The 23,831-nt window shown below is 33.7% G+C and overlaps 1 protein-coding gene across 1 annotated transcript; it reads right to left on the bottom strand.

Annotated features, from left to right (window-relative positions):
- Positions 1 to 19,624: 19,624 nt before the first annotated feature.
- On the bottom strand, positions 19,625 to 22,883 carry LOC132303325 (putative disease resistance RPP13-like protein 2). Its single transcript, XM_059800542.1, has 2 exons — positions 20,159 to 22,883; positions 19,625 to 19,980 (listed from the first exon to the last, which is right to left on the bottom strand). Exons 1-2 carry the CDS (start codon positions 22,565 to 22,567, stop codon positions 19,876 to 19,878), a joined length of 2,514 nt encoding a protein of 837 aa, XP_059656525.1. The 5' UTR covers positions 22,568 to 22,883; the 3' UTR covers positions 19,625 to 19,875.
- Positions 22,884 to 23,831: the final 948 nt, after the last annotated feature.

Genomic DNA, 23,831 nt, shown 5'->3' on the forward strand with positions numbered 1-23,831 from the left:
AATTGATGCGTTGAGGTGCAAGAGGGCCCTACGAGCTTACTCGGGTGCCCCCATGTTGTCCACGTCACAGATCTGTGACTGTTCGTGTTTTTACAGTAGTTCGATTGATCACAGTATTACTACTACACATTCGTCCCCATCGTGACAGGGGAAGGGACTGGAATTACAATAGAAAGACCTTCCTCTGAATGAGGAGAAATTGTGGATAGTGAGGGGTAGTAATGGCCTCAGCAATAAAATAAGAGGATTGATCACTTGGGGTTAAGGAAATCCCTGGCCCAAAACTGGAGAAAGAGTTGAAAGAGGGCCTAAACCCGGACCTGAAGAAGCCCCAAATGGATTCGGCCTACCACCCGCCAAGCTGTCACAAGGCCCAAGAAGGGGAACCACTTCGAGCATCTGTAAATCGAGTAAAGAAAGGGGGTGGGCCTCATCTTTAATGGAAGACAACTGGACTCGGGCCAAAATTGCTGGAGAGGGCAACCCACCCACTTGACCTGGTACCCTAACATGAATAGGTACATCCCCCGAGTGAGTAGAGTCTATTTTAGGCCTGTCATGAGCATTGATAGACTGAATAACCTTTGCACGAGAATTGATAGAGCCACTGTGGACACTATTGACCGCATCGGAGGAAACGCTGACCACCGAAAAAATTGGGGAAATAAATGAGGAACTTGGTGATGGCCTTGAAGAAGAACTAGTAAACCTAGAGCCTTTTTGGTTCTTGAGATTTCGGCCCACCAAGCCCGAAGCTTTTAACCAACCACTAAACTGGTGTTCGTCGACAGGATCCTGATCTTTCTTTGACGGACATGTTCGGATGGCGTAACCGACCCGACCACAAAAATAACAGAAGGCTGGGGAGACGTTCGTACCTCAATTTTGTCCATTTGCATTTGCCCTCATGAACAATTTTGAGCTGAACAGTTTTGAGATGTCCACTCCCACTCTAATACAAAGATAATGTCCGCCTGTAAAACCCAAATCGCGAACTTTGACTTTGTCACATGACATGAAGGAGGAGGCAAGTTCCAATGCCACTACTTCAGTAGTTAAATCAAATGGGACGTTAGTAACCCAGATCCAAAAGAGAACATTCCAAAAAGAGGTCGGACAGAACTCGAACTCTGGGAACCATTGTTGAACGGAGATGAGGTCCCCATCAAAATTCCAAGGGCAATTTCTCAGAATCCTCTCACTATCCTCTTCAGATGGAATAAGAAATTGAAACATCAGATCTTTAATTTGATACATCTGAAGTCCCTCACAATCCTATGCCTCGCTAAGTGCTTTTCTCATACCAAAAAATTTCACTGGTTTATCGAAGAAAATTTTACCAATGAGACTATGAGCACAAAGTTTGAGACCTTCTAAAGCCATCGTATCTACAATCACAATCTCTTGCTTTTCCGCTGCCAAGAGAGTGCAGAAATCCAATTGATTCGCTAAAGCGTCCTCCATAATAAGAAAACCAACTTGACAAACCAAGAAAACAAAGAGAACCAAACCACTTGATGGAGCAAGAAATCTATTCTAGATCCTCACGATTTCATCGGAAGGAGAAACCAAAGGAGAAAACCCTCAAAAAAGGGAGCTAAATTTAGTATCATTGTTCTTGTTTTTTGCCTTTACAATTCTCTTGTCCATTAAAATGTCACCGCAAGTTAAAAAAACATAAAAAGAAAAAAAAATGAAATCCACTACCTTATTTCATTTTTTTTTTCCTTACCCATATACGGAGGAAGTGGCAATTCATGCTCGTGGGTCATAATCGTATCTTGTCCATATAAGGGTATTATACTAAATAGGTAAATCTAAACCTGATCCATTTAATAATCGTGTAAAAAATTCTCAACATTAACCCAACTTGTTTATTAAATGGGTTAAACATGACACGTTTAATGATCTGTTTATCAAAACGAGACATTTAATATTTAATCAAATAATAAATAATAGAAAAAAAAATTTCACAATTAACTCAAATATTTAAAATAAGAAGAAAAATCATAAGGCGTAGAAAAGATTTATGTTGAAATGACTTAACTATCTATAGTAATTGTGTTTGAACAGGTAACATATTACATAGGTCATATTCACGATTATAACTTGTTAAGTTAAACGGGTCATAAACGGGTTACACGGATTGAACCCCTCAACTCTAACCTGACACGGTTAAGTAAATGGTTAATCGCGTCAACATGTTTATGACCAAAATCTGCCTATCTCATGTCGTGTTCGTGTCGTGTTGGTGGGTCGTGTCGTAATTGCCACCCCTACATATACGACAATTATAAATCCCAATTAAATAATATAAATATAGAGTTATTGGTGTTTAACTATTCTCTGGTGACTAGAGAGTAGTATACTAACTTTTAATTTTAATTGTGACCTTATGATCTTAATCTTACTGGTAGTTAAAAGGATAACTTAGAAAACTATCATTTTTTACATTTGTCATTAATTACAATTGCGGTAAATTGACTATAATGGACAGTTTATTATAATGGACAGTTCATTAAATTGACTAAAACTTTATATTCAGTATGTTTTATTTATTAGGTTTATTATTCTATTGTTTCAGACTTTTAGAGAGAATTTATTCTTATGCTTATTTCTAGGATTAGTTTCCATGTAAGATTTAATTTTTGTTTTCTTTTGGTGTTAGGTTTTTTCTATTATAAATATTCATGCATTGTAAGAGCATAATATAGTCTCTTATCAACAATATTTCAGAATTTTTTATGAATATTGAAGCATAATGTACAACTTATGTTTTATTGATGTTCCTGGGCGATAGATTGTTCACAAGGAACGGGTTACTTTGAATCCACAAAACAATAGATAAATTCATAAAGAATTCTGAAATATTGTTGATAAAAGATTATATTATACTCTTACAATACATGAATATTTATAATAGAGAAAACCTAACACTAGAAGAAAACAAAAATCTAATCCTACATGGAAATTAATCCTAGAAATAAGTATAAAAATAAATTCTCTTTAAAAATCTGAAACAATAGAATAATATACCTAATAAATAAAACATACTAAATAAAAAATTTTAGAGCATTCCAACTTTGTTAAGGCCTCAAAGAAAAATACCGAAATAAGCAGCAGGTTTCCTATAATACACTAAAACGCGATTTTGGAGCCCTAAACGAAGGTTTTCAACTGAAAACCAGCGTGGCCCACATGCTAAATTTAGTGGGTTTTTCTCAATACGTCATTTCCACCCAAAAAAATACTATTGGTTTGTCAAAAACGGACTTGTCAAACTACTTGTCGAACTGTGCAGAATTTTGTCCTACATCAGTCCCTCTACTTCAAAAAAACTCATCCTCGAGTTTTACTGCAAATAACATGAATTATTTTCTATCACAAAATCATATTGTTCACTGCTATAAGAATCTCTAAAGCATAACACCAAAGTATTTTCATTAGCACCTTTCTGAATAAAAACTTTTTCATTGGCAATATGCTCAAATATTGATACTTCGCCAACTAGAAGCCCGAATTCTTCCATACCATCTTGGACATCAGATATGGAATTATCATTAACCCACTAATCATCAATTAATCTTGTTCCTCAACTTTAGCATCAAACTACTTGTCACCATCTTTTTCTTTTGTTGTGCCAAAGTGCTTTTCTGCACCTACCAACTCGTGTAAGGGAATTAATGTTTTCATAGCATTGACTTCATCATTTTCAACTACAATAGGTGAAGCAACATAATTTTACTCTTGATAAATCTCAATAAAATCACTTTTTCCCTCAACAAAATTATTTTGAGCTTCTTTGATGCCATTCTCTTTTTTGTAAAATTTTTTGAAGGCTTTTTGACAGATGGATTAATTTTCCGAAAATTATGATATTTTTGAAACATTAGCTCCTCATAATTTGGTGGTAGGAGTTTAGCCATTACTAACCTTTTCATCTTGTACCAAAACCGCACAAGCTATTTTCCTTGGCTCCTCCGATGAATCCGTGTTTGTTCCTATCAACCTGAAGCCTATCCTTTAAGCTTGAAGGCAACAAGAGGAACTTGCTTGTTTTCATATACATCAAAATACTTGAAAAATTCTTCAACTTCTTTAAGCCAGTCCAAGACATCTTCAATAATAATAATTCCATGGAAAGTAAGTGGATTAAGTTTTATATGAAATTTACGATTGTTGTGTCTGTCTCAATCACTGAATACAAACTCTTCATTATTAGAATAATCCGCATAGGCTGGAGGCCTACATGGATAAACAGGAAAATAACCCATATTCGGTTGGCTACGAGACACATCATCAGCGCGAATTTGAACTGAATCATGAACCTGGTTGCCACCCAATCCCAAATCTAGTTGCAACGAATCGATCTTGAGTCTATATGGCTGCCCAAGGGGCTTACACTTTGCTATCATCGTCGGCAAAGTGGGTGCTGCCGAAATGATCCACCACCACATGATAAGGCTTTGATACCAACTAACATAGCAAAAATCGATATATTGTTCACAAGGAACGGGTTACATTGAATCAATAAAGTAGGATGTTTTGAATCCACAAAATAAGAGGTAAATTCATAAATAATTCTGAAATATTATTGAAAAGATTATATTCTGCTCTTGCAATACATAAATATTTATAATAGTGAAAACTTAACACTAGAAGAAAACTAAAATCAAATCCTAGAAATAAGCATAAAAATAAATTCTATCTAAAAAATTTGAAAAATAGAATAAGAAACCTAATAAATAAAAAATACTAAATCTAAAATTTTAGACCATTCCGACTTCGTTAAAGCCTCGAATCAAAATCCCGAAATAATCAGCAAATCTCTTATAATATAATAAAATACAATTTCGGAGCTCTAAACAAAGGTTTTCAGCCGAAAACCAGCATGACCCATAAGCATAAGCTGTGGGTTTTTCTCAATGTTTTATTTCTACCCAAAAAATACTATTAATTTGTCAGAAATAAACTTATCAAACTACTTGTCGAACTGTGCAGAATTCTGTCCTACATCAATCTTACTCGGCCCCTCCTCCATAACTCTACCGCCCAGGAACATTAATCTGTCGAATATCGCTCAGTTCGGTTTCACTGTATTGGATGAAGAGGGTAATTCCTCAATATTGGCAATAAAAATGTATGCATTTGGGAACTCTAACTTCAAGTGGGGTTGTAAGATTATTTATTTAATTGTGGCCCACATGATTTGGACATGTGACATATTACTTGGTGGCTAATTAAATAGATATCAGATTAATATTATATTATATTATTTGGTCAACTTATAATTACCTTTTTGGTAATTACTTATCGGAGAAGCGTTTTCCTTTCTTATTCCTTACTTTGATGGAAAGTAGAATTATGTTACTAAAAGGAAAACTGGTTCTCTCTCTGCCTTTATAAAAGTGCATATATTCCATCAATTATGTACAATTAATGATACAACACATAAAAGTTTTATGTGTGCAAAAGGCTAAGAGAGAGAAGTCAGTTTCCACCTTTGCCTGTTGATCAGAGTTGCAGATTAATTCGTGGTTAAAGGATCTAGAAGTTGAATTTGATCTCAACAAGATATTTACAATTATAGATCGAGGTATTTATATCTAACTACTTTATTTATGCATTATAGCAATGTGAAAATAATGAAGTTCAAAGATCTTAGGGTTCATGTTTATTTGTGATGAATGGCTTAACACGAATAATTATAGTTTACATGTGGTATCAGAGCTTATGGTTTAGGAACTCATTATTTTCCAATAACGTTGCATAAATAATATGCGTAAAATAAAATTAAATAATTGTATAATTTATTTTTATGAAATCCGCACACATATATATTTAATGGTTATATAATCTATCTGATTAGTCTCGTAAGAATAATTGTATAATGTCTGATTAGTTTTCTAGTATGTTTTGAATTTTGATCAGTGGGTTTGTTTTGATCAGTTTGTTAAACAAATAATTTATTTTGATTTGTTATCTCGATTTTTAAGCCTAATGAATTGCATGAAAGTTAAATACATGTCAAGTGCCTACGAGATCATTAATACAAATGCTAATAGAAACTGAAGGGAATAAAAGGGATCCACATGACAGTATATATGAATATAAAGAAGCTAGTGATTGCTATGGCAATTATAACTGATTCATGCATTTTTATTTTTATTTTTATTCAAGTATAGGTGACAAACATTGCTTTGTTGATTGACCTTTTGTCCTATATGCATTGCATATTAATGTATTCAATTTATGTGCACTAGCTATTCTATTTGTTATATTTGTATTTATTATTTTACTGAAAATATGAATCTCTAAATTAATATGTGAGTTTAGAAATTTAATTTTATTATACATCCAAATAATTTATTGTAGTTGTACTCATACATACATACATGATGAAGAATTAATTTTAAATTGATTCAACTATGATCTTCAAGTTCGAAAATAAAAAAATTATATGTTTTATTAGATATATAAAGTAAAAGGATATTTTTATTGAATTTTCGGACTATTAAGTTTCTGGAATCGAACATACTTAAACTTGAATCGATCAGTATGAGTATGTATGTACAATGTTAAATGGGTAAATTAATGATTAATTAGTTACTAACTAATTTAATATTCATATTATGTGAGGGTTAGTAGCTACCAAAGTGGCCTAACCATAATGGTCGATGAATATTAATTTTAGTAGTAAATATAGCTTAATAATGAATTAATCTCTGTCTAATTTAATATTCATATTATGTGAATATTGGTAGCTATCAAAGTGGCCCAATCATAATGATTGATGAATATTAATTTTTGTATTAGACCTAATTAATCATAAATTAGTTACTATCTAATTTAATATTCATATTATGTAAAGGTTGGTAGCTACCAAAGTGGCCTAACCATAATGGTTGATGAATATTAATTTTAGTGGTAAACATAATTGCAATATTTCATGAATTACGATACTTATGATTTATTGTGATATTCATGAATATTGACTTTATTTAATTATAAGAAATAATTCCTCAAAGGGAATTAATTTTCAAATGATTAAATAAAAATTAAGGGGTTATATGTGTTTTTAATTAGGTAAATATAGGATATCCAAAGGTAACTTATTTGTTTAATTAAATAATACATCACTAATAAAAGTATACATATAAATACATGTAAGCATCATTATTAGTATTTTATAGTTGCCACCCAAAGGGGTACTATAGTTATACATTGTATTTATATTTTTAAGTTATATATACGTGTTGTTAAATCAAAGCATTATTGTTGTGAACATTTTATCTTATTATGTTTGTTTTATTATATCTCTTAATGCGCATGCTACATCTGTTCTGATTCTCAATAGGACTAACTTCTCATAATGAAATGAGTAAGTTGAGTTCCAAAATTTAGGTATGCTAAATTAAAATTTAGTATTTTAAATTAAGAAACCTACTGTTATTACTGAGAAAAACAGTGAGGAAGAAAAGATTTTCCATAAAGCTTGGGAGAAATCGAACAGATTAAGCATTATAATTATGCGAATAATTGTTTCTCATAGTGATAGTGCTAAGGAATATTTTGACTAGAAGAATGTTTTCGTATTGTAGATAAATATGTAAAACGAAAATTATTAATTTATATCACTACTATGCATTTTTGTTGGTATTCTTACCATGTAGGGTTATATCCTTAAGATGACTAATGTTGCTACTAAATTGAGAACCTTATGTATGATTGTGAATGGGAATTTTTTTTTTATTCAATTTATTCTCAATTTCATGTCTATTCAGTATGGGTCATTTAGAGAATTAACACTATTAAGACAAGTGAAAAGTGATTTAATTGACCATTATACCATTATGTTAATTTAGGAGTAGACAAGACTTAAGTAGCGAGGTAATCATTATGTTCATCTGATGACTCAAGAAGTTATAAATGAATTTTTGGGAATAAGTCTGAAAATGCATTAAGTGAGCAACACCAAAAATTAAAACATTTGGGTCAATCTACTAAAAGAAATGAATGTAATAATGAAAAAGTGTCATTAATGTATTGAACACTTTTAGAAAGATTATATGAAATATAAATAATGATTTGAAAAAGAATGGTAAGTTTTTGAATTTTATATATTTTGAATTACTTATTGAAATTCTTTCTAATACATGATAGGTTGACTTAAGTACTAATGTTTATGTTTCTAATAGATGCAAGAATTTCTTATGGCCTAAACCACAAATTCAAATAAGAATTTCTTATTTATGATAACTGGGAAAAAGTTTTGTTGAAACCATTGTGACATTATGTTTAATGTTAGACAGTGGATTTTATTTAAATTATTTTAACTTTTTATGTTTATTCAATTTTCCATAATCTGATTTTATTTCAAAATTTTATGTTAATGGTTTTTCATTTAAATTTGATAATGATGTTTATTCAAGAAATTCTAATTTGTGAGTTATAGTATTATTGTTGATAATTTCTATAAATTCAAACTTGATAGTTTATTTATTAAAAACCTTTTGATCTTGCATCATAATGTTAGAATTAATCATAGCTCAATTAATAGAAAATTTATCTTTCTTGTGGCATAAAAGACTAGGTCAATATCTAGTGAAAGGTTAGGAAAATTAGTAAAGAATGTGAATCTTCTAAATTTAAACTTTACTGATTTTAGTGTGCATGTAGACTGTATTAAAGATAAACAAACCAAACATATAAATAAATGAGCCACAATAAGTAAATAGCTTCTTGAAATTATTCATACAAACATTTGTAGACCTTTCGATATTCCATCTTTTGGAGGAGAAAAGTATTTTATCGCCTTCATAGTTGATTTTTCACATTATGTATATATCTATTTGTTGTATAAAAAATCTCAAGCAGTGGGTACTCTTGAAGTATACATAAATGAGGTTGAAAAACAACTAGATAGAAAAGTGAAAATCATAAGGTCATATAAAGGTAGTGAATATTATGAAAAGTATGATGAAACGAGTTAGTACTCTAACCGTTTGTTAAACTCCTTGAAATATATGGCATTTGTGCTCAATACACTTTGCTATACATGCCACCACAGAAGCGTGTAGTTGTAAGGCGTAATTGTACTCTTATGGAATTAATTAGGAGTATGTTAAGTAATTCTTCATTACCTATAATGTTGTGGATGTTAAGTAATCTAAAGGGTATAAGTTTTACTATCCTAAACATAGTACGATAATTATTGAAACCGATAATGTCAGATTCATTGAGAATGGTGAAGTCAGTGGGAGTGATAAAAATAAGAATGTGATCATTCAAGAAGTTAGGGCATAAATTCATTTACGCATAACTTATAAGGAAATAATTGTTCCTTTAGTTGTTGAACTGTATAACAACGAAGAACGATTGAACGATTAACAACTCCATGATGAGATTATCACCAATGAATCGATTGTAGAAGAACCACAGAGGAATAACATTAAGAAGATCTCAAAAAGAAAGGAGATCTGCTATTCTGGATGACTATGTGATATATCTGTAAGAATCTGATTTTGATATATAGTAAGATATATACGGATCCGGTTACATATTTACAAGCCATTAACAGTAATGATTTTGCTACATGGATTAGTGTCATGAATGAAGAATTATCAAGAAACCTTCTCTCTAGTATTTAAGAAGGAATCTTTTAAAATATCACGGCATTAGTAGCTTATTATGATTTAGAGTTACATCAAATGGATGTGATTACAACTTTTATGAATAGGAGTTTATAAAAGGAAGTCCATATGGAACAACCTGAAGACTTCACATTAGAAGGTAAAGAATTCATGGTCTGTAAACTTAAGATATCAATATATGGATTTAAATAAGCTTCCTAACAATGGTATATTAAGTTTAATGATACCATTATTTCTTTTAGTTTTAAGAAAAACACTGTTAATCAGTGTATATACTAGAAGGTTAGTGGGAGTAAGTTTATATTTCTGATTCTATATATTGATGATATTTTATTTGCTAGTAGTGATCATAGTTTATTATATGAGACTAAAAGTTATCTCTAGGAGCTTTGAAATGAAATATATGGATGATGCATCATACGTGATAGGAATAGAAATATTTCATAATAGATCACATTAATTTTTTTTAGAATTGTCTCATAAAGCATATATTAAGAGAGTTTTAAAAGATTTGGTTGGAGGAACAATATTATGAAAAAGTGCAAAGTAATTTATGATTACTTTGTCTATTATGAAATTTTAATTTGTAGCATGCTTTGAGGCTACAATTTATGATTGCAGAATTTATTTCAGAACTTGGAATTATGGATACTATTTTTAGATTGCTGAGAATTTATACTGCAATTGTTGATCTTCTTGTATGAAAAATGATAGGTACTCTAAAGTTGAAATACTTTATCATTAAAAAAGATATTTAGAAACAACGAATGTCTATTGAATATATAAGCACACAATTTATGATTACAATCCATTAACGACTGGACTACCACCCAAGACATTTATGGAACATATTGAAAGAATGAGTCTTGAATGTAGTCAATGATGATTATTTGTAATTGTGGATTGTTTAACAGTGTTTATATATATTTGAAATTTTGCGCTGATTAAATGTGTTTCTGATATTTCCTATTAATTAATGTACATGTACATATTGTTTTAATAAATGGTAATAGGAATAGTCTTGGAAAAGACATTATTGTTAGATCATTATTGAAACTTCTCATTTATAGACTATGTTGAATAGGTTACTGCTATTGTGGTATATGGAAGAGACTGTGTCATTTAGGGACATATAACCGCCATGACTCATATTAGTAGTTTGTTCACTATGGTATTTATGATGACCAACTTAATACCTTAATCTGATTTATGGTGCACACTAATGACTATTTTACTAAAACACTACAAAAATTATCGTATATGCCAAGTGGGAGAATGTAAGATTATTTATTTAATTGTGGCCCACATGATTTGGACATGTGACATATTACTTGGTGGCTAATTAAATAGATATCAGATTAATATTATATTATATTATTTGGTCAACTTATAATTACCTTTTTGGTAATTACTTATTGGAGAAGCGTTTTCCTTTCTTATTCCTTACTTTGATGGAAAGTAAAATTATGTTACTAAAAGGAAAACTGGTCATCTCTCTGCCTTTATAAAAGTGTATATATTCCATCAATTATGTACAATTAATGATACAACACGTAAAAGTTTTATGGGTGCAAAAGGCCAAGAGAGAGAAGCCAGTTTCCACCTTTACCTGTTGATCAGAGTTACAGATTAGTTCGTGGTTAAAGGATCTAGAAGTTGAATTTGATCTCAACAAGATATTTACAATTATAGATCGAGGTATTTATATCTAATTACGTTATTTATGCATTATAGCAATGTGAAAATAATGAAGTTCAAAGATCTTAGGGTTCATGTTTATTTGTGATGAATGACTTAACACGAATAATTATAGTTTATAGGGGTCTCACTCTGTGCATTCAAGTGATGACTTTAGGTGATGTTTCAAGTTGCATACAATTTTGCGTAGCAGAAAATTTTATTTGTATATGTACATGTATATTCCACTAGGTATAATAGTAAAATATGTGTTATCTATAAATATATTTTGCAAATTTTAAAATTTGCAGGACAAGGCAAACTATTCTCTTATTTTTTAGCTAGACTAACTGTGTGTAATTATAATTCATTTATTATCTAATAATATAGAATGGAAATTGTGATAAATATTTATAAATGTATACTATTAATTGGGATGTAACTAGTAAATGAGGTTTGGTTAAATAAGTAGATTTGGCATGAGATAATATTATTTTTGTTAATCTTATAAAAGGAATAAAGATGTGATTTCCCTTGTTCGCTAGAAAATCATATCCGCATGGTGGCGTCGACTTCTATATCCGAGACAACCGAGCTTTTTCGTGTCTGTTCAAAAGTGGCTCTATTGTAACTTCACTTAAAGGGACATTTTCGTTACTTTAGAAAAATAATTTTTCACATTTAATTTAACATTAGCAGTAAGATCAAATTTGACGTTGTGATATTATAAATTTTGTTATTTTAAGAGGTTATTTAATTATGTTAGATATAGGAAATTGACACTTTTTTTTAGCCTCACAATGGTTGGAAGATTGACCAGTTAAAAAAAAAAAAAAAAAAAAGGCTATTTTCATGCATAGCCATTATTAATTAGAGGGAGACACCGAGACCATGCAATATTTTCCCCTATATAAACACCCATCCTGTAGCCTTTCATTTCCATCATATCCCAAAACATCTTATTGTAATCGATCTGCGCAGCAATAATGGAGTTCGTCAACAAACTCCTCGTGGTTGCGGTCTCCTCTCTGGTCCTCTTGTCCTGCTTCTCAACGGAGGCTGCTGCACAGGCCCCCCCAAGGCCAGGAGGAACCAAACCCCTTAACCATAGGGTCTTCAAGAAATTGTTTGAAGAGGGAATATCAGCATCAGAGGCAGCTTTGACTCCATGCTTCAAGCGTCTCGGCACGCCGGCTATCCTCGCGACGGAGGCCTCTTGCCTCAATGTGTGCAAGGACGCCTTCAACGCTTCCTCATGGAAATTTAAAGTAGCTCTGGAGGACTATGAGACCGAAAGTTGGTACCAGAACGTGAATTTCTTAATGAACGAAACCATCGTTGAAACAAACAAGTGTCAGCAATGCTATACTAACAAGCATTTGGACGAACGATCATTTCAGGTGGTCAAGAAGAGTGTGGAACACGTCACGGTGACATCTCACAAGATCATGACCATGCTTTATGAAGCCAACTTGGGACAAGAAAAAGACGACTGAAAAAGAACTTGAAGCAGCCATAAAACATTAATATATATATATATATATGTATCATCATGATCGTGTTTCGTACCATGAATATTGAAGCATAATGTACAAATTATGCTGTGCAAGTGTCTATGCTTTAATGCATACAAAATAATAATAAGTAGAAGTTTTGGGCACATACTAATTTGAGTACTCCTTATTGACTGCATGCATTTTAATTTTTAAATATCTTGTTAAGGATTTGATTTTCTTTAGGTCACTTATTCTTTTATTAATCTTTGCTCTTTGCATGCCCAGTGAATTTATTAGTAATTCTCTGCAATTAATTAAAAATATGTCATATCATTAGTTGTTCAGCTATCCAACGACTTAGTCCAAACAAAAATGGTGATGGATGTGTTGAGTTTGAATCGGGCTCTCTTACAACTGAATTTGTATCTCTTCTTTTGTGAATTCACTTGTAAACCTTCACTTCTCGTCATCTCTCTTTCACCTGTTTTTTACTCAAAATATCAAACTTGGTGTGGCTGGATTTAAAACACCTTAATTTACTAGCTCCACCAAACCAAATCCGAAATTTAGAGTACCAGTCTTAGCTCTCTGCATTTATATTGCTGTCGTTTGTTTTCTAATTTCTTTTGTATATATTGCTTGCTTAATTATCCAAAAAGAACAAAAACAATAAGAATGGATTGAATATAATTTAAGAACAATTAAATCTAAGACAAGGTATTAATCATTCAAAAACTATGTAATCATTAAAAACCAATTGAATTAAGTCAATTGCCCATAATCATGCAATCAAAATGCATAATATAATAAATTCCCAAAATACAGAACCATCAAACCATAGTATTCAGATTCGGGCTACATCAATACCCTAAGAGAGGAATTAACTACTCATGACGACACAAGATATCATCTGTGTTGTTGTAGTCCTCATCGCTATAGACCAGCAAAACTCCTTTTGAATCTTCTTCTTCAAAACCCTAAAAGCCATAATGAGAAAGATATATGAAAAACCACTGATATGATGGCCTTGTGCCTCCTTTTATAGAAGAATTAACTTCTAATAAGGGTTGGATGGGCTTTTAGGTCTTCTGGGGTAATCTGGGCCCATCTGGGATAAATTATAACTGAATTAGAACAAATCCTACAACTTGAAAATTCTTACTTAATAGCAAAGCTCGAGTTTTGTACCTAAGGCTCGAGTTTTAGGTACAGGGCTCGAGCTTTCAAGAATGGTACTCGATCCCTACTTCTATACTTAGCCAAATTTTTTCCAATATTTTCTGAAGCGTCTTTTCCATCAACACTTAGAATATATTTGGGTTTTTCCGTTTAATAGTGCTCGATCCCCCTTTTATGGTGCTCAATACTTGATTTTTGGGTCTCGACTCGAGCTTTTTGTAACTAAAGCTTGAGCATTAGGTACAGGGCTCGAGCTTTCAAGAATAGGGCTCGAGCCCATGCGATTTTAACCCATTTAGAGTGCGAATTTAGAGATGGCTATTAGAGATAAAAAGATCGGACTTTAAGTCTTCTTTCCAGAGCTGCTAAGTTTGCTCAATTTGGAGTTTTGAGTAAAATGTTATGTCCAAAATACTGAAATAGGTCCATAATTCTCATCATTTTTACTCCAAGCTTGCTTTAGATGACAGGCAACGGCCCTATAAGCTTCAATATCAATTTTTTATCATAAAATCATGGTTTTAACTTGTTCTTTGGGAAAGTACCTATAAACACGAAATAAGCATAAATTAGTCTAAAACTGGATAGAAGTATCACTTTAGGTCTTAACATACGTATATTTAGGAGTTCCATTATGCAATATTCAGCGCTTATCAGCGATTTTCTTAAGATTGGACGAAGAAAGAAAATCCTCCGCAGATGAAGGACTTTGCCACACCTTTTCTTCAAGGAAAGAGAGCCTGTTCCAAGCCACCGAAGATGGAAACGATACTGAAAAAATACTAAGAAATTCATAAATACGACGAAAAAGTAAAACCTGGCATGGAAAATAGCCGGAACACTCCAGATGAAAAGAAGAAAACCCCCTTTATACCTAAAATCCCAAATTTTTGAAAGATAGGGAGTTTGGCAGATTGGGGCACAAACCAATTCCCCCGAACAATGATCATCCTCTCTTTTCATCTCTTCTTAGAATTAAGAAGGTGAGTACATAATCTCTGTTGTAGAGATGAAGTGAAGAAATAGCAACCAAGCTTTGTTTGGTGCTTGGAAATGGTGTAGCTGAATAACAAATCAGCAAGGTTCAGATCAATTCCCTCTAATCTTCGACGGATAAGAAGAGCCGAGACTATTCTCAGGAAGTTAGGGTTTATTTAGAGAGGAGCAATCCCTAACTTATAAAATACTAAATGGTAAAAGGGGTTAAGGGGAAAACAAAGGACATGAAGGTGCCTAACAGACAAGAGTAGTTCATTCTTGCCAACACCCTCACCGGAACTGAAATCAGCGTCGGAAGGATACTTGGCTATCTCCACCCCCTTAAGAATCTCAAACTCTTCCAACACGGAGTCAACAGAGAACTTAATACGACGGACCGATAAAATCATCTCTCTCTCCTTTTGGGTAAAGATCTCCTCAGATTCGGAAGTGGATTCCTCCACTTGATGCGAAGAATCATCTCCCATCACATTCGAATCATCTAAAACACTAAGAGAGTTAAGAACTTTTGGGGGGAGGGGTTTTAAGAAGAACGGAAGACGCTGAGGGAGTGGCCTTAGAATCTATATGCTCTACTTGATTGTGAGTAGGTGAAGTGTTCATATTATGAAATCAACAAAAGAGAAATACAGACTAACCTGAGAAGAAAAAGAGGCTATGAAACACGGTGATGACAGAAACGAACTTTAAAGAGGCTTTTGTCAGAATACCAATAGCCAATGCCAAACCGCCTCTTACACTTCTAAGTAACCGTGTAAAATCAACTCCCTTTTAATTAGGGACCGTTGTTCAATTTAAGAGGTAAATGGGAGAAAAATGTGGAGGGAAAAATCCCCCCACCAATAAAAATCAGCCACGTCATTAAAAGAGTTACCACCTCTTTATTCCGGCCCACTAGCTTTCCAAAGCCCAATTTTGGATCAAGCAAAATAATGCCATCATCAGCCCAAAAGTACTAATGTCAACTTCTCCACCCGATACTCATTATGATCTAAATGTAATCCGGATCAATCAAATCACAGCATTGCAAAGGGTCCTATATAGAAGGAGACTCTACATAGGAAGAATTCTACGTGGAAGGAGTTAAACAAGGAATGAACTTTGTATAGAAGAAACTGTATATGGAATAAATTGTATATGAGAGAAACGTGGAGGACAAGTATAGCGAATCCTACCATAATTTTACCTCAATTTGTATATAAATAAAGGCATAGACCTCCAATAAAGATCATTGAGTATTACAGACTTTTTTCTGAATTGTTCTTATTATTTCATCGAGTGAATTGTTCTTTTATTTGAGTGAGTTGCTTTTATTCTTTGGCTTTTTAAAATTAATAAATTTTTGCACGTACAGTGAGGTTTGAAATCTTGAGGTTGTATACATGTACTAGTTGATATGTATCATTTTTATTGTATAAAACTTTCCGTGTAACTATGTAATTAATTAATGAGGATATAATGTACCAAGTTAAGCGAGTGTCACGTTATATACGTAGTCATGCAGCTTAATCCTTTTTTTTAATATAGAGGTATTAGTTATTGTGCGTTTTTTTTTTTCCTTGTAAATTTTTTTTTTTTTTTTTGTGGTTTTTATTTTTGGTTTTTGCACATATAAGTGAAGGAAATTTTTGATGGATATAGTTTTGGAGTGCACACTTAACTGTTAAAGAAATGCCGCCCTTCGGCCTGTTTGACACGTAATACATTCTCAATGCATTTTGATTTTTTTTCTTCAATATTGCTACTCTTGCAATTGCTCGGAAATGAGGCTTTTCAAGGGCAAACTTCCATGGAAGTGGTTTGGCGTTCGAAGGGCCCCCCTTAAAGTGGCCTACTTTATGTGGCCTGATTTTTGCTCATGGATTGTCTGGTAGTATAATACAATATCGTCTGGAACTTCTACTTCGCTCAGATGTGAGTCCTTACAAATTGGTGAGAACTTCAACTATCATCTGACATTAAAAGCCAATATTTCCCATTACCTGATGTAGAATCTAGTAAAAGAAGTATTCAGTTAGTTTAATAGAATATGATACTATGCCGATATTTTATTATACTACCAGAGATAGAGCTTATAGGAAGCCTATATGGTCCTCGTTGATGGAAAGTTAACTGAAGAGCAGATGATAAACAAGATCTTTGTTTTCAGGGATATGGAATTTGATCAGGCAATGAAGAAGTTTCCATTTCATGCACATTATTGGCATCCGGAGAATGAAGATTCAGAGAGTGATTCAGATACCGAGGTTGAGGAGCCAATTATTTATGGTCCACGTATGAGTTCTTTCGGAGTAAATGACATGAATGGTTGGCTGAGAGGGTGGGAAACAGATTATGAAGTGATACAGAAGAAATTTTAGAAAAAGGGATTTAGTAAGGTGCCGGGGATCATGTTCTGGAACCTTAGGCACTCCAGAACCCAACATTAGGGTTAAGCAGATTGCCAGAGGTCAAACCACTCATATCTAATTTACTGTTATGCTTCTTTCTGATTTAAGTGGAAAACTTCAAGTTTCTTTCCTATAAACCATTTCTTCTATAAGAATACTTGCCAGTAAAAAGATTTAGAATCTAAATAAAACACTTGGCAATGAGTTCTTTTTAGTAGTTTCGCAACCATTAGATGGACTATTTTCATTCAATGTCGCAGCATTATGGGGTCTCCTTGTGTTTTGCTTGATAGTAAACAACCCCTCTTTCATTTCAATTCTTCACATGGTACATAGACCTCTGCTTAGTTCACTGAAAGCATCTTTCAGCAGCTAGACTTAGATGTCTTGTATCATTTGGACTTGATATAATCACAAGCAAAGAAGCATAAATTTAAAGTTTCTCTTTAATTTATCAACCTTTAAACAATGTCTGCTCCACATGTTCACTTTTCCATAAAATTGAGTAGAATGGAAGCTGGGATTTTGCAACTGCCATTGTTCCTCGATGAGAAAGAAAGTGGCACAAAATGGACGTAGAGTTGTTCATTAAACTACCCTGTTTGTGGTTGACGTGTTCAGCTTTATAGCTTAATAGGCATGCATCAAAATAGATGATGAATATTATTTGGTCGGGCTGCTGATGGGGTTGATTCTTATTAAGCATCAGCTCAAGGTGTTCACAGCTCAGGCTTTTCTGCTTTTGTTTTTCCCTTCTGTTCTTTAATTTGTAGTAATTTTTTTGAATCTGAATAAATAAGTTTGTCTTTATTAAACATGATTAGCATTTATACTGTAGTCATGATCCTTGTTGGTTAAGTAGGCTTCTTGAGTTGTACAAGTATTAGTAGTTTCTCACCCAAAAATGTGGCAGTACGTAATTATGTTAGGAAACATGCAAGTTTTAAAAAATACTTTATGAGGGATTTTCATATATAGATCTTGATTTATCACATAGAGACAAGTTTTATGTAAAAATAAAATATGATATATCATTCAATTAATAGATTGAATACTTATATCAAGGTTTGAGTAAACCTTAGATCTTTCATCTAAAGTGAATGTTCTTATTTATTGTAGATCCCTTTGCTAGATGCTTTCTCCTTAGATCTCCTTCTTCTTGGTAATGGTCTTACCTTTAGGATCACCCATAAACCTCCATGAATGATTTTGGAAAATTAGACTTGTGGGAGCCTCCATTAGATGAGAACACTAACCCTAAAATTCTAGAGAGAGAAAAATATATTCTTTTTTTTTTTTTTTTCTCCTTCCAAAAGTCACACATAAAATATACATAGATCATGTATATATATGCAACATAAAGATAAGGAAAGGAAACAATAAATCCTTCTCAATCTCTAATTCACATATCTCAAATCTAATAAGATTTCAATATCAAGTTGGGTTATGAGTGAGAATCCTTTGGGGTTATTATTTTCTTGGCTATAATGAATTAATAATTGGCTCGATTCATGGACCTAATACAATCAATTCATAAATTAATTTTTACTCCACTAAAAGAAATTAATTGAACTCCAATTAAATAATAAATAACATCTAAGTCAATGTTGCACTTTGACCCCTCTATGCATAATTAGTTATTGGATAAATAAATTCAACAATTTGACTACTTAATTAATATATTTATTTTGGTAACTTTGATTATTTCTGACTTGATCACAATAAAACATTTGTTTGACAAAAATAATAATTTCAATAAATAAATATATATAAATCATTTTGTCTAAAAACACACGAAAGCCTTCGAATTTATTTTGTGATCAACCATAATCAATTTAAAATAAATACAAGTAGCAATAATGCAAATATTGAAAATATAACTCTCTAACTATTAATTACATAATTACCAAAAGTGCCGGTCTATAGATTCCGAAGATTCCGCCGAACAAATCAAAGTAATTACTAATTAATAAAAGAGTCTATATTTTTCTCATGCTTAAGAGTCAAATGCCATGACAGTGATAGGAAGCAATTACATACGACGGCTCTCGCAATATATCTCAACCTAACGCGGATCTAGTTCAAGTCTTAGCTAATAATGAGTTCATCCATAATTACCGACTATGAACAATTTATGATTACTATTTAAATTCATGTATTGATCGTCATCACATACATATATAAATATTTCTTGTAATCAAGTGGATACTCTCAATTCCATAATAAATCAAAACATAATACATTGAATTCATCAATTATATAAATTATAAATATTTCAGATACATGTGTCATTATAATTCAAATAAGAATTTGCTATGCGATATATAAATCCCAACAAATTAAACAAGGAACAAATGAGGAGACCCTCTAGCACTAGCTACAGCATTGAACAGAATGAGAAGATGAAGCACACAGTGGAAACGATTCCAAGTTAAAAATGTGAACCTTCTTTTTGTGGGAAATGGCCCTACATATTGAAGCTCAAGTTTCTGGCTTTATATGGGAGCAGCCGGCCAACGCAGCCTCAGCATCTCTAGCAATAGTTGGATCATTAATGCCCCCGTCCGAAAGAATATCTTGTTTCCACTGCCATGACGACAAATTTAAGAGCTCAGTTCCAAGTAAGTGTTTAGCATGCAAACATTTTAAGTAAGAATGGAGGACATGGAAGTTTTCTCTTCCTTCCCCTTTTACCCCCACTAATTCTAGTGAAGTTTAAGAATTTAGTAGCTTTAATGTAAAATTAAGAACAGAAGAAACTCACCGGCAAAGAGTCAAAATTCTTGACAGTAGCGGTGCGGTATAACTTAACATCAGCTACGAATGCATCTGGCATGTTTGTCAAAATCAATTCTTCCAATGTGCTCGATTCCATCAGTCTCTGGGGTATGTTCTTCAGTCTATGACAACATCTGATGTTCAGTTTTCTGAGGCTCTGCATTGCCCCCGTCTTTAATTCCCACTCCTGCAACTCCTTCAGCATCCAGAGTTTCAGGACTTGAAGCTTTCTAAATCCTCCAACTCCATCAGCATCCAGAGGGCAAGTGATTTGTTGCCCAAGGTACGAGTCTGCTAAAAGCCTGAGGACTGTTAGGCTTGGCAGGCGCCCCAGGATAGGCATGGGATCTTCCGTCAGCCGGGAGACTGACAATGTGATAACTTTAACTGCTGATGGGAAATCTTTTATATCTGGTAACTTTTGTAAATTCCCCAGCAAATACAAATGGGAAAGTTTCTCTAAACCTGACAATGGCTTCAAACAGAGGTCCATTGGACATCCCCTCCCATCCTTTGATCTCAACCTTAGAGATTGAAGAGCAGTTAAAGTTGCGACCCAGTCTGCTATGTCTTTCTTTTTTTTTTCTTGAACCTCTGCTATGTCTTCCTTTTTTTTTTTTTGAACCTCTGCTATGTCTTCCTTTTTTTTTTGAATCTCTGCTTTGTCTTCTGGGTCGGTGCTCAAATGGAGTGTAATGCCTAATTCTCTAAGGTCCCTCAACCTGTCCAAACAATTCCTCACCGGGCTCTTGTGATCTATGACTAATCCCCATAATGTAAGGAGACAGGAATTGGGTGGTTGTGATGGCATGTCAAGTAGAATCTCATTGAGATTCAAGTGTCGCAAATGCTTCAATTTCCAAATGGAACTGGGTAGACTATTGATGTACGTGTGCTTCAAATCCAATGTTTCGAGGTAGGTCAGGGTGCCCACCGAGGAAGGGAGGTAATCTAAGAAAGTCCATCTCAACCCCAGATATCTCAAATGAAAGAGATCTCCCAGATTGTCAGGCAAACTCGGTTTGTACACACACTCTAGATCAAGCACCCTCAGCAATCCAAAGCCTTTCTTACCAATGAGTTTGCTGACAAATTGCCTTACTTCCGTTGCCGGTGTATCTTTCTTTTGAAAGTTAAATGAAATATAAGACCGCGCGTTCTGGAACTCAGAAGGATTGCAATTCTTAACATCGTCGTACTCAACGATCCTACGAACACTTAGTCGATGACTTGCAGCTCCACAGCTATTGGAGTTGCGGTGGATGTGGAATAGGCTGATGTCTTGTGCTTTGGACGATAAGTTATCATGTAGAGCACCGAGTAAACGACATCCTCTGGCGCTTCCATCGGACCTCAATTTAGATATCCGAATCATGTTCCTTTTAACCAGATCCTCAAAGTATTCCTGTACCACATCCTCTGGGATCATTTCGGGAGATCGTTTCACGAATCCCTCTGCAAGCCACAACCGAAGTAACCTCCTTACTGGGATATCATAATCTTTGGGGAAAAGCGCTAAATAAAGAAGACATAGCTTTGAGTGAACGAGTAGCTCATCGTAACTCAACGAGAAGATATCACGATTTGATTGGTCAACGACTCGAAACCATTCATTCCAACTTGATTCTTTCTTGGTCGATAACAGACCACCAAGGAGAACAATCCTCAGGGGTAGACCATCACATTTTTCCAGAATCTTCTGCTTTAGAGACGGGTTGTCAATACTAGTTTCTGGCAATCGGGCATTCTTCAAGAACATTTCCCACCGATCCGATTCGCTCAACAGGCTCACATTATGTGTGATGCTGCGTTCATCGGTAAAATTCCGCAGGCAATCGTTGAAGCTCAATGCAGACCTGATACGTCGTACTGAATTGGCACAGGCTAGGGCGGGCATTACCTTAACTTGAGAAATTGCACGACCATTACTGCTACTACTTTTTTCAAGTCTCGGCCAATCAATAGAAGCGTTAGCTTCCTTTTCTTCTTCTTGATCCTCATCATGTTGTAAGGGTTGAGCAGAAGCCTTTTTGTCGTTGAGTTCTTTGATTTTAATTTGGATTTCCAGCATCTTCTTAAGGAGGCTTTTTTGGGAAAACCCCAAGTGGTTGAAGCAGCCACCAATCGGCAACAGTGAGCTCTTCCTCTGATGACGGGCTAGAGCAAAAGTTTCAATAGCATCCTCCACTTGATAAAGAATGCCAAGATAGTCACATGTCCACTTCTTTCCTTCTTCGTTGCAGTCTAGCTTGTGTTCTTCAGCATCCCGCATCATCAGTCTCGCAGCAGTTCTGATCTCCTCCAGTACTTGATCTATCACTTTGTCCACGATCAATGATTTCTCAATCAGCGCCAGTTTTTCTATCACCACCGATGCCACTGCTGCTGCGGCCATTTCAGTCTCTCTGCCTGACCAAAACCCAGAGAGGTAGAAAGGAGTTGATGGATCTGCTGTACGTCTAAATTCCGGTGTTTTATTGGTTGAAGATCCAATATTTGCAAGGAATTGGGGACTTCTTTGTTCGGAAGAAAATAATTTGGAGTCTGGATTCCAAACAGCAAAATGAGAAAGGGAAAGTGACACAAATCTTTATTCCGTGTTACCAAAAAGTCACTAATTTTGTGTCCCAATCTTGTAGGCCAGAAGGAAGATAAGCCATTGAAGTTGGCCAAAGACTTGGTGAACACAAAATCAATTTTTATGTCCCTATCTTGTTGGCCAGAGTGTAGATGAGGAAAAATATTTGGTTGTGCAACGGGTGCATCTAGACTGTCTATGTAATACACGTACGGATGCATATATTATACATGCAATAATGAAAAGTTAGATACGTCTAGTGCAATGAATGCAACCAAATTTTTTTTAGTAGTTTAGACATGTTAGGCGCTAAGTGTTATACATTTTAGCCCCTTAATTTGAATATTTTACATTGTTTTAATTTTTTTTTTATTTTAGGGCTTTAATTGTAAAATCAGTCAAAATTGATTCCGAACTTTAAAAGATGACATTCTGTAAGACCGATTAATGATGAAGATCCAAGTCTAATTAAACTTATAAAAGAGTCCAATAGAAGCCACAAGTTGATGAGAATGAAAAGAAGAAGAAAAGGAAAAATCATTTTCCAACTAGAAAACTTTATCCAAAGTTAGAAACTTGAATCCGTTTTGATAATTTGTCTGTATCTCTCTCCTCGAGTGTCAAAACAGCTAAATTCTCACGTAAGTTGAAAAGAAATTCGAAGAGTTACAATTTTATATTTCACAAGAATTTCATAAAAAAATTGTTTACCTTATTAAACTAGGTTGGAAGTTTAAACGAATTTTGGAATCCTTGTTTAGCAGATTTTCCATATATGTCTTCTATGTGAAAAAGAGAACTTTAGGACTGATCTTCTCTTATTTAAAGGGAGTTCTCTACATCATTAGAGATGATACAAAGGAGCTAGAAGCTAAGATCAGAGGAGAAGCATTCAAAAGACATAAGGGATCAATCCATGGCGGTGAAGATGTCTTCCTCAACTATGAAGAATTCCACTCCGGTCATACTTGGCTAAACGCTTTGCTAGGGTTGTGATGTAGCCCTAGCTTAGCACCACTGGTTTGATTGTATTTATTTATTGGAGAACAATTATTCATGTATGATTGTGTAATCTATAGGA

This window comes from Cornus florida, unplaced genomic scaffold, assembly GCF_030987335.1.
Source record: "Cornus florida cultivar Cherokee Brave unplaced genomic scaffold, ASM3098733v1 CherokeeBrave_3.0.0_Hap2_Chr04, whole genome shotgun sequence".
Lineage (NCBI taxonomy): Eukaryota > Viridiplantae > Streptophyta > Magnoliopsida > Cornales > Cornaceae > Cornus > Cornus florida.